The 12205-nt window shown below is 41.9% G+C and overlaps 1 protein-coding gene across 9 annotated transcripts in view; it reads right to left on the bottom strand.

Annotated features, from left to right (window-relative positions):
• Positions 1-8262: 8262 nt before the first annotated feature.
• LIMD2 (LIM domain containing 2) overlaps positions 8263-12205 on the bottom strand; it is a 72028-nt gene continuing 68085 nt past the window's right edge. For all 9 annotated transcript variants that reach the window (XM_075350333.1, XM_075350330.1, XM_075350336.1 and 6 more), the window contains one exon: positions 8263-9315. In XM_075350333.1, coding sequence (XP_075206448.1) covers positions 9153-9315 — 163 coding nt within the window. In that variant the 3' untranslated portion in view covers positions 8263-9152. The remainder of the gene's footprint in view (positions 9316-12205) is intronic.

Raw genomic sequence — 12205 nt, 5'->3', positions numbered from 1 at the left:
ACATCTGTCAGGTGAATTTCAGAATTGGCAGCCCTTTCATGCCGGGCGCGCTACCTGTTTTTTCACCAGGACAAGGTAGTTCTCCGGCCTTCACAGTCTTTCCTCCCAAAGGTAGTTTCTCCCTTTCACCCTAATGAAGAAATCGTCCTGCCCTCATTCTGTCCGGCTCCGATCCATTAATTTGAAAAGGCTCTGCATAACCTGGATCTTGTCAGGTCTCTGAGGATTTATGTTTCTTGGACCGCGCCATTTCGCAAATCAGACGCTCTTTTTGTTCTCACGGAGGGGCACAGGAAAGGTGCCTCAGCCTCGAAATCTACGTTTGGCCATTGGATTAAATCAGCTATCCAAGAGGTGTACAGCGTCAAAGGCACCTACCTCCCAGGAAGGGTGAAGGCTCATTCCACCCGAGTGGTGGGACCTTCCTGGGCTGTTCGCCATTAAGCCTCGGCTGTTCAACTTTGCAAAGCCTCTACCTGGTCCAGCGTCCACACATTCTCCAGGGTGCATATGCAGGCCTCTGCGGATGCTGCCCTGGGGAGACAGGTTCTGCAAGCGGCGGTGGCTCACCTCTGACTCAGAGGGAACTGTCACAATTTTACCTTCATAGTTAACAGTCAGTCTGTTGTTCTAGCCTTACCAGTTGTTAAAGGTTTTGTTCCCACCCAGGGACCGCTTTGGGAAGTCCCATGGTCCTGTGTCCCCCAATAAGGCGAGAGAGAAAGGAAGACTTTTGTGTACTCACCGTAAAATCTTTTTCTCTGAGCCTTCATTGGGGGGCACAGCAACGACCCTGTTTGGATTGGCAATTTCTTATTTCTTGAATGACTACAGCTACAGCTTCTCCTACTACTTGTGCACTAAACTGGCTTGGTTCCTAGTCGGTCACAGGGTGTACACTGCGGAGGAGCTAACTTTTTTCTTATTAGTTTGCATAGTGTCAACCTCCTGGCAACAGCAGCATACACCCCATGGTCCTGTGTCCCCCAATGAAGGCTCAGAGAAAAAGATTTTATGGTGAGTACCCAAAATCTTCCTTTACACCTACTTTATGTGCTCAAAATATATGTACTTTTTCATCTAAATCTGGGGAATGCAATACCATACTTAAAAATGATATTTGTAAAGTGCTGATATTCTGACAGTGGCTTTTGGGAGGTTTTCTGTGATCCAAAATGGTGCCCATGAGCCCTGCGTTAGGAGTGCACATGCGTGGCAATTCCTCCATTTCCAAGCCCTTCCTATTGGCTTTTGGGTTATCGCGAGCGCAGTCATGCGCAGACGCACTTTCTAGATGCCAGTATGGCCGTTTCTTTGGTTTTTATCACAATCATAATTATGGGTGAGTCCTTGTTCCTTCTAATTACAAGAGTCACTATGTTACTAATGTTAGAAATTGCTGTGCAATAGTAATATGATGGATGTATTTACTGTGTATTTATTTGATACTATGAACTTTTTAAATTGCACTTCATTTATTGTACATTACCAATGATATCACGCATTATCAAATATATTATAGATATATATGTATAGAACATTTTTATAGTATAGATTTTTCTGTCATTTATGTAAATTACCTTGTAATTGTGAACTTTTTCAACACTTATATATTCCTCTGACTTGCATATAAACGCTTCTTGAGGAAGGTTGTCGGTAACCAAAACACGTCACCACGCAGGTTAATAAAGATCCATTTTCTTTGCTATTTTTGGACTGCTTCGTGGGTTTTTTCTCCATCACCTTTGCACTTCTTTAACATTAATTTCATAAATTTTTTAAATAAATTTAATTCTGGTACATATTACACGGACGGCACATGGATGTCATGCATATGCCGAATGTGCTTTTTACGGTCCCATAAACTTGTATTGTCCTTTTTCATCCATTCTGTTGATGGTAAAAAATGGACGTCTCCATGTGGATCACACAGTGCGTGGGAAAACAGAGGTGTAAAGATCAATAGAGATATTAATGAGGATCTGTGTGAACGTGTCTCCAGTACAATGTGAAAGCGGACAAAACATGTACCGGAAACATAGACGTGTGAAGAGGGCCTTAGAGGAGAAGAGGGTGAAGATAAGGTCTGATGTATATCCATCTGTATCAATGGCTGTGGAGGACCACTGCGTAAAACCAAAGGATGAAGCGAGGGACAGGAGTTTGGAGGCCACTGACTGGTGGGTGACAGTGGGGATGTTTAAGTCACCCATGATGATATTTGGAATGTCAGCAGAAAGTGTAAAATCCAGGTGGAGAAGTACTTGATAAAGGTGGGGGCCGATATATGATGGCCATTTTGGGGGAGAGTAGATGCATAGTGCACTTCAAAAGAAGGAACGGTAGCGATTTGATTGGGTTGAAGGTGCCCTTGTTATATAGAAGACCCATTCCTCCATCATGTACCACTTGACAGGGAATCATTTAACTTCTTCCTTCATAAATATTTCAAGAACTGACCTGTTACAATGGTGACATCCAAGTAGAGGACCTCACTTGAATTCAGAGAGCTTGTGAGAAACATTTGTGAAAGAAAGAATAGCTCGTTCTATAAGGCAGACTGCCTTTATACACCTATGGGAATGGAATTCAATGAGATGTGTGTTCCAATACTTTTCTCAATATATACTGTACATTGCTGGTTGATGCTGTGTTAGGCTAGGGCTATACCTTGAAAAAAAGGGAACCAGCACGATCTGAAATTGGCATGCATCATATAAAAAGTGAAAATTCACAAATTTATTCCAACTGTACTATAATAAAAAAATGAGATTTTTAGCAAATAATTGATCAATTTTTTGAGCCACCCCTGCCAACGTCACGGCAAATCTCAATAGGGGGGTCCTACTCTACATTCTGTATTTCATGTGCCATGCGGCCTCCTAGATAAAGTTAAAAGCAGAACCATAATGGAGCACACATACCTGCAACCTGTATATAGCCGCTTCCATGTTGCAAAAAAGGCACTTGTGGATAGAGACCAGCCCAGGTCCCAGCATGTGGAGCAAGCCCTACACATGGCTTGTAATTTTGGATGCAATAATTTCCTGTCATGTTGCGTTGCGACCTGCGACACAGTCACAAATGTTCCCGAATGTATTACATTTTCTGTTGCTGCAGTCAGTGGGTTGTAGTGGAAATAATCAACCAGATTGTTGTCAGACAGACCCCTAACAACTTAGCAGGGGTCATATAATGCTGGAAGAGGGTGGGGGAAGGGGGTAATTTCCCTACATTTGATTACTGTACATTACTTCATATAAATGTCACTTTACAGAAAGCAAAATGACCACAACAAGGTCTGTGCAAACCTGAGGGTAACAACCAACTGCAACATTTTCAGCACTTGCAGAATTGCAACTTCAGCTTGAGTATTGAAGTACAATTGTGGAAAATCAGGGATTTATCTGCACCTCTATTTATGTATTTAAAGTGGACCATTCACCAGCTAGCGCATGTTAGATTAGCAGCAGAGTTGAATAAAATGTAGTGGTTTTTTTTCTTAATTTCTCCGCAACGGAGAGGAGATAAGAAGCTATTTAAAGTTTCTATTCTAATATATGCTGAGACTTAGGGGTTGGTACCAGAGATTCTTCTCTGGGGAGAGAATATTTTCCCCTGCATGATGTTGCCCAATCATACCAAGAAGGCTTCATACAGGGGAAAGATAAAAATATATAACAAAAAACACCGAACACTAGCTTAATGCAGGATTTTTCCTATGAGACATGGAATGCCACACAGCTCTGCTACTCTTAGTGATCTCTGAATCTGCTTTTTAGGAGATCAGAGCAGCTTTTTTCTCAGAGCATAGTCATCTCTGCTGCACACTGACTGCTGTGAAATCAAAGCTGAAAGGTGTTGGTAATGGGTAGGATAATAACTGCGATCTGACAGGGGCACTGCTGTGGATAGAAGTCTGCAAGCTCCAGGTAATGATGGTATATTTATTACAGACAAAACGCGATTCAAGGACAATCCATCCCCTTCATCAGGTTAAAGTTAACTTGAAGGGGACGAATGGTCCTTGAAACGCGTTGTCTACAATAAAAAAAAATATCTGCAACACCTGGAATTTGCAGATTTCTATCCACAGCAGCGCCCCTATCAGATTGCATTTAGCCATTCAACCCACTTTCTTAGTTCCTTTTGGAGCGAGCGGCCGGTGTAGCAGCTGTTTGAGCAGTCTCCAGCAATCACCAGTGTTGTGCCTGTCTCAACACAACAGATTCAGGTGAGCAGTGGGAAAGTATTCCTTATCCTTTTTATCAGTAGGATTCACATACTTCTTTTCTCCTTCCCTGCAAAGTGTTTATAATGACACATATCTCTATCAACTCTATAAGGCCTGTTTCAGACGTCAGTGATTTTGGGACGTATGTACTAGGTTTTATACGTACCAGAATCACTGACATACGCAGACCCATTATAATCAATGGGTCTGCTCACACAGTGATTTTTCACTGACCGTGTGGCGTACAAGCGTGTCCGTGATTGCTGCACGGAGACATGTCCGTTTTTTCTGGCATCACTGATGTCCCACGGACCACACTATGGTGTGATCCGTGAAACATGTACCAGAAAAAAAAGACATAAAATAATAAACATTTTCAACTCACCTTTCCAGCAACGCTCTGTGCAGCCTCAGCTCTCTGCTGCCCGGCTCATGAATATTCATGAATACAATCAGAGCCAAACCGAAAGTAGCTGCAGAGAGCGGTGGCCATATGCTGCAGAGCTGGAGACTTCAGCACCATGGAGTGCAGGAATGGGGCAGGTGAGCATACTAGTGATGGGCAGTCCAGCTCTTTTTTGGTGATCGGGTTCCCATGGCTCTGCTCAACAAAAAGAGCCGGATCTTTCAGATCGTTCTTGGCTCCTTATTAAATATGTGTTCACCCCAGGTGAACACAAATTTAAGATTATAGTAACGCCGCAAAAACCCCGCCCACTTACATGTGACCAATTAGATTGTTGAGTAGGCTGAGTTTAGCCGTGGGTGGGTAGGGTTTCAGCGACGAAAAGAGCCGTTTAGAGATTTTAGTGGCTCTCACTGGTGATCCGGCACCGGTCGGTCACAGCAGGGAGCTGGATCTTTGTGTTGCATCATTCGCGACCGACAGATCACTAGAGCATACGTCCATGTGCAATCACGGATAACGGATCACGTATCACGGATTGCACATAGACAACCCACGTGTGCCGTGAATCACGGAACACGGAGGGACATGTGCGTGTTTTACACATCAGTGAAGAACGTCTGTGTTTTACGCTGACGTGTGAAACAGGCCTAATGCAGAGATCAGAGGATAGTGGGGCCGATTCTCATTACATGTCTCACAGGGAAAAGCCTGTTTGGACCTTCTCTAGGTTCCAATACTGCCACAACATATGAGAACTATAAATGTTTGAACCGATCTCTGTAGCCCCATTATTCCATGATGTGATCAGTTTAGTGTTAAAACCGGTGAAAGGTCCTCTTGAAAATGGTGTTCAAAGGTGGACACCTCTTTATGTAACCAGTAAGGAAGACATCGCACAGGTAGGACATCATGGTGGTGGAAAAATAAAAAGTGCCTGTCCTGATGTCTTGCATAGAGGAGCAAAAAATTATAACTATCAAAAATACATTAGACTAGCAGAGGAACGCTGGATAAACTGGGTTTTAAAATCTGCTGGGATCTGTTCCTAAACATTTGAATATATGCTACAGCCGTGAGGATGTGCCCCATTACAGACACATCTCATAAGGGTCATATACTGAGGTACATAGATATCGGGACAGACAATGACCAATAATCAAGACAGAAACACACAACAACAAAGAAACTGAAGAAATATTTTATATTATTACCCTGTATTACAGAACAGTCACATTCTGGAAATATCCTTGAGTTTGTAAGTGAATGAATGCTTTGCACGGGTTCTGCACCATTACAGGTAATATGAAGGCCATTGGTTGTAGGACAAGACAGAGGATGATATACTGCTGCATTCTGTAACTGATGTGAGTCGGATAGTGAGCCCTGAGTTTACTAAGCTGCTGAAAATTGGGCAAATCAAAACCATAAAGATATATTTTTGGCTGTTTTGTTTGCTCAGATGGATTTGATGAAAGTCCTGAGATGGAAGAACCAAGTGATTCCGTTTTAGAGGTTGGTGATTAGTGCAGTGTGGAAGTATTGAGATATTAGAGCAGGGGTCTCCAACCTGTAGTTCGGGAACCACATGTCGCTTGCAGGCCCATGATGTGTGGCTCACAGCCATCTTCCAGTTTGGTGTATTACCACCAGGTTTAGCAAACAGCTATGAAGAGCAGGTCTCCAGATGGGGACTTTTGTGAGTAGCCCCACAGAGAAGAGCAGATTGGAAAGGGGGGTATTTTAGGAACTCCTGGTACCTGGTCTACTGCCTCAGTGTGATTTCTGTGGAAAAGTTTTGGCAGTAGTGGCGGCTCTAAGTATCACTACTGTGAGGGAGGCAGGAGCTGGATGTGGCTCTCGACCCTCTCTTTTAGATGTAAATGTGGCTCTCAAGGTCTGTGTTAGAGCTTCTATTCCTGGAACCATGACTTATTGTACATCTCTTATCAGAGGTACCAATCCTGGACTTATATGACTAATGGTCCCATCATCAGAGTTACCAACCCTGAAACCATTATTACTTATGGGCCAATAAGAGCTACCAGTCCTGGAATTATATGACTAATGGTCCTATCATCAGAGTTACCAACCCTGAAACCATTATTACTTATGGGCCAATAAGAGCTACCAGTCCTGGAATTATATGACTAATGGTCCTATCATCAGAGTTACCAACCCTGAAACCATTATTACTTATGGGCCAATAAGAGCTACCAGTCCTGGAATTATATGACTAATGGTCCTATCATCAGAGTTACCAACCCTGAAACCATTATTACTTATGGGCCAATAAGAGCTACCAGTCCTGGAATTATATGACTAATGGTCCCATCATCAGAGTTACCAACCCTGAAACCATTATTACTTATGGGCCAATAAGAGCTACCAGTCCTGGAATTATATGACTAATGGTCCCATCATCAGAGTTACCAACCCTGAAACCATTATTACTTATGGGCCAATAAGAGCTACCAGTCCTGGAATTATATGACTAATGGTCCTATCATCAGAGTTACTAATCCTGGAAGCATATAACCAACAGTTCTATCATCAGAGCTACTAGTCCTGGAACCATATGACTTTTGGTCCAATCATCAGAGCTATAAGCCCTGGAACCATACGAATTATGTTCCTAACATTAGAATAATAAGTCATATAGTTCTAGGGTTGGTAGCTCTGATGATAGGACCATAAGTGACATGGTTCTATGGTGAGTAAATCTGATAGTATATAGGATCATAAGCAATGTTTCCAGAGCTGATAGAACAAAGGATGAGACCATAAGTCATATTCATATAAATGTAGGGTTGGTTGCACATTATGGAAGTTATCAATATACCCTAAGATACTTGACTTCCATTGTTCACTTACTCTAGGATAATGAAGGAAACTTCAGGCATATGGCCTTTGGGTGTGTAAACTCATCTCATTTTTTTGGGTCCATGTTGCACCAACATGAAAAAAAAATAGGACATGTTCCAGTTTTTGGTTAGAAGTAAATAAACTGAAGCTGCATTCACACCATTGTATTAGAAAGGGATTTCTTTATATGGGACCTTCTGCCTATCTAGTAAGAAATATTCTGTACTTACATGGACAAGAACCAAAGTGTCCTAATTTTGCAAGGTTCGCAGCTACAGACAGATCCCAACCCTGATCTGCGACAGACCTGAGCGCTCATAGGGAGATGTGTGTGGCCATATTCCTGTACTTTCTGTCCAAAATATCCGGTAGGCTAGATAAATGGATAAACTACCTCATGGTTATTCCTCAGCCACTTTTCTGGACTTTATGAAGACAATAATCATCATAGGGTGAGGTCTGTTCACTCTATATACACTTTAATATGATGTCCTTGTCCTTTAAGTATAAAGCCCCGTCTTAATGTATCCAACAATGGTGTGAAAAATAGATCACCACAAGTGAAGTAGACACAACAAAACGTACTACAATAGAAATCTATTTCTACTAAAGACAAAATAATTGTACTACATTGTCAGCGCGCCGCTTTCTGCATCGGGATACCTATGGCGACCTCATCATTGCTGTGGGGCTGTTTTTGGAGACCCAGTTGAGCTGAAGGAGTGCAGTACGTCACTATAAATACAAGAGTGCGCGCTGGAGATCCTACAGAGGCTTTTATTGTACAATCAAGGCTCAGGGATACGTTAAAAACAGTCTGTAAACAAAACCCAATCCCAGTGCAGAGTATTGGTAACTCCTCACCCGACCAGAGCGTCAAACATCCGTGGCCAGCAGTGAAAGAGTTAAGGAATGTTGCAGGTTCTCTTTCCAGCAAAAAAAGAGAAAGTGGTGAAGTTTTTTTTGTTTTAAAAAATAAAAAAAAAAAAAAGGCTGGAGGGAGGTGAATTTTAGAGATCACCAGGTGCCACCCTGACATTAGGAGCATATCTCCCGAAGGTTGCAGAGCAGAAAAGTAAGGACACAGCTGCCATTGTCATGCCAAGTCTTCATAGCGACCTGTCCTAGGAAAGCTCAATCCCTAGGGAGTGTATAATCAATGGTTCTGCTATATGATGGGTACAGCTTAGCTCCCTGCTATCCCCCTGAGATTTGCAAAAAAAAAAAAACCAAACAAACAAAAAACAAGGCAGCAGCCATTGGGTAACTCCACTAGCCAGTACACATGCCCATGCAATACCTTGCACTTGCTGCGTGGATAATGCTGTTACTATCAAATTGCATGCCCTCCTTCACCCACCTCCCACCAGACACATTCAAGAAGCCACCTGGGCCTAGAATTTAAAGGGACAAAATGAAGCAAGGCTAATTTTTAAAAAAAATGAATGGCCCAGGTGGGGTCCTTGACCTCTTGCAGTTAAACCATCCCACCACCAGGAAGGACTAACTACACAAGGTAATCATAGCGAAAGTGCCTTTATCTGCGTTAAGCCCCCCTCCCTTCCCCACTGAGGCACATCAAGACTTCACCCCAAGTGCATTGTGGGTGAGAAGCTAAGCCCCTAGTGAGATGAATATTCTGCACCCTCAAGGCGCCTTGTCTCCAGGAGCTTCATGTTCTTTGTGGGTCCACAGATCCTTATGGGGTCGTCGTCCAAAACCTTCATCGTAATTGCCCTTGCTTTTAAAAAGTTGCTGGAAGTGAGGTTTGCAGTAAAATTCTCCATGTAGGGCGGCATAGGTACCAAGGCTGTGGAGAAAGAAGAAGCGGCATGATTGAAGTTGCAAATCATAGCCAACAATACACAATATGTTGAAGGGTGCAACTACATTTAGGAAGTAGTATTATTTTCATTAAATGTATTTATCCTGACACTGGTAACAGTAGTTTGCTCCAAATAGTGAATTTAACTTTTGCATAATCCAGTAGAGGTGAAATGTTGGATCGGGAATTCATTTTTGCTATTTTTTTTGTATAATTATTAATAGATATTTCAGGTTAGATAGAATAGGTAAAGGTGATAATGGTTCAATGTGGTCAACTGAGGCATGAGAAAGGAGGATTAATGCTTTGTCCCAATTTATATATAATCCAGAATATCTACCAAATGTATCTATGCTGGATATAAACTGTGATAGTTTCTTCTACTTTATCCATAAAGATCATATCTTCTGCATACAGACCAATAATATCAGTGACAGTAATACCCCTAATAGCTGATGTAGAATGCATTCTTTTTGCTAAGGCCTCAATAGCCAAAGCAAAAAGATCTGGCGATAAAGGACATCTTTGTCGCGGCCCCCTACCAAGGATAAATGGTTCAGATTGAATACCATTACTCACTGTTTTGACCTTAGGGGCTGCATATACAGTAACATGTATATCCACTTATGGAATCGGGGACCAAAAGCAAATTTTTTAAAGGCAGGCAGAGAGAAAGGGTTATTCTAAGGAGTGGAAGGCCTTCGCCACATCCAATCAGGCCAATTCAAATTCATTATCAGATATTAGTGACCTGTATTGGATGATGGACTCTACTGTTCTGATATTGAGTGATGTGCTTTTCCCTGGTTTAATCTGGGTGTATAATTTCTAGAATAACTCTATTGAGTCTTGTAGCCAGTATTTTAGTTAAAATGTTGTAATCCACACTAACTTATAAGAAAGGCCGGTAGGATCCACAATCTAGGGGGCCATGCCCTTTTTTCTTCAAGACTATATTTGAGTCAGGAAATTAGTTACCCTGAGAATATTGTGAGAATAGCTCTACAAGGAGATGTACTAAAGCGTCTTGATATCTACTGTATAGCTCTAAAGGAAAATCATCTGGTCCAGGTACTCTACCTGAGGCCATATCTGCAATGGCTACGTTTATTTCCTGTAAAGTAATATCAGTGACTAGAAAAGATTGCTGGGAATCACTTAATACAGGAAATTCTAAAATCAGACAAGTAAGCAAGGCATTCCGAAACATCACAATTACTCGGAGCCATACAACGATCTATAATCTTCATAAAAACGATGGAGAATGTCTTCCGCAGAGGTAGCTATAGAGCCATCGAGTTCTTGAATTTTAAGTGTGGCATTAGGGGTAATGTGCTGACGAACCATGAAAGCTAGTAATTTACTATTGACTGGTTCCCCAGTTCAAAATATGAATGGCGAGTAAAATATAATATACGTTTAGATTTAGTGTCCATATGTTGTGTATAGATTCTTTGTCCACTCCAATCTATTTTGATTGCAGGGCTGTGATCTTAGATCCCTCTCTGTTCCCATATTCCTCACTGCCCACCCAAATTGCCAGGTTACTAGAGTCAGTTCTATAGTCTTAGCGAGTCTTCGTCTTAGGCTGGAAACACATCTATGCGAGTAAAATCGGTCCGACTGGGCTGAAAAATACTCGGCTGATTTTAGTTCACGTTAGGTGCAAGTGCAACGCAAGTGGGATGCTTTTTGCTCGCGTGTGTGTTGCGATTGCGATGCTAGTTTCATGCAACATCTTAATTATATCAAAGCTATTACACATGTGTCATTTAATTTACCTTTGGGAATGAGATATCACATTCATCTGTTGAATATTTAATGAGCGAAGTTACTGCCACACTCGCAAATGTGAACGCTGGTGCGCGAGTGTGATCCTACTTTTAATCCCCTTCCATAGGAAATCATTGGGACAAATGGTGCGCGAGAAACTCGCAAAAAAGCAGCATGCTGCGATTTTTTTCTCAGTCCGATTTGGACTGAGAAAAAAATCGCAGATGAGAGCTGAATCATTCACTAACATGTGTCCGATTCCAATGCGAGTTTTTCTCGCATTGCTCTACTGCGAGAAACTTGCAAGTGAGAAGCAGCCCTTAGTGCGTCTAGTCGAGGAGTGGCAAAGTGTACTCTCTTACATCTAAGTGAAGTAATGGTCAAAGAACCAACTATCCATTATCTTCCACATATGTGGACAAATTAGTAGAGGAGGGGACTAATGAGGTATCATTACAGTCCAGCCGAAGCCTATCAGCATTATTATCCAAAATTAAATTAAAATCTCCCATACACAAGACATAAGCATCCGCATAATTCAATGCGAAGCTTATTGCTTTCTTAATGATAGTAATGTTGGCAGGAGGGGGCTTATATAAGTATAACATCATTTTTAGAGTTTACCAAAGCATACACTAAGACAAAATGCGTTTCCGGATCTTTACGGGCAACCTTTACCTCCCATCTAGCGGATTTATGTATTAATTGAAACACTCCTCTGGAATAACTTGTGTGGAAGGCATGTATGGACCACTGTACCTATCTCACCAAGTCACTCTAACCAAGGCCCTATATGAGAGTGATAACATTTAAACTGCCAGAATACCTTGATCCTTTTCCGGGGGGCTTAAGGCCCCGTACATTCCATATCATCTCAGAACCCATTTTGTCATAGGCGAAGAAAAAAAAACAGAAGGACATCATACAATAGCATTTCCCATCTCGCCATATCCACTGTCTGGTAAAGCCCATTAGCCCCATATAGCCTCCATCATTATACATCTCGTCTGTTAAAGAGATCATTTTAATAATACCACGGGGGTATATCATAGAAGAAAATAAAGAGTAAAGCGGGCTTTACACGCTACGCTATTGCTAGCAA

This window comes from Anomaloglossus baeobatrachus, chromosome 5 (genome assembly GCF_048569485.1).
Source record: "Anomaloglossus baeobatrachus isolate aAnoBae1 chromosome 5, aAnoBae1.hap1, whole genome shotgun sequence".
NCBI classification, from domain to species: domain Eukaryota; kingdom Metazoa; phylum Chordata; class Amphibia; order Anura; family Aromobatidae; genus Anomaloglossus; species Anomaloglossus baeobatrachus.
Note: the sequence above shows the minus strand (reverse complement) of the source record. Positions and strands in the feature narration are given on the sequence as shown.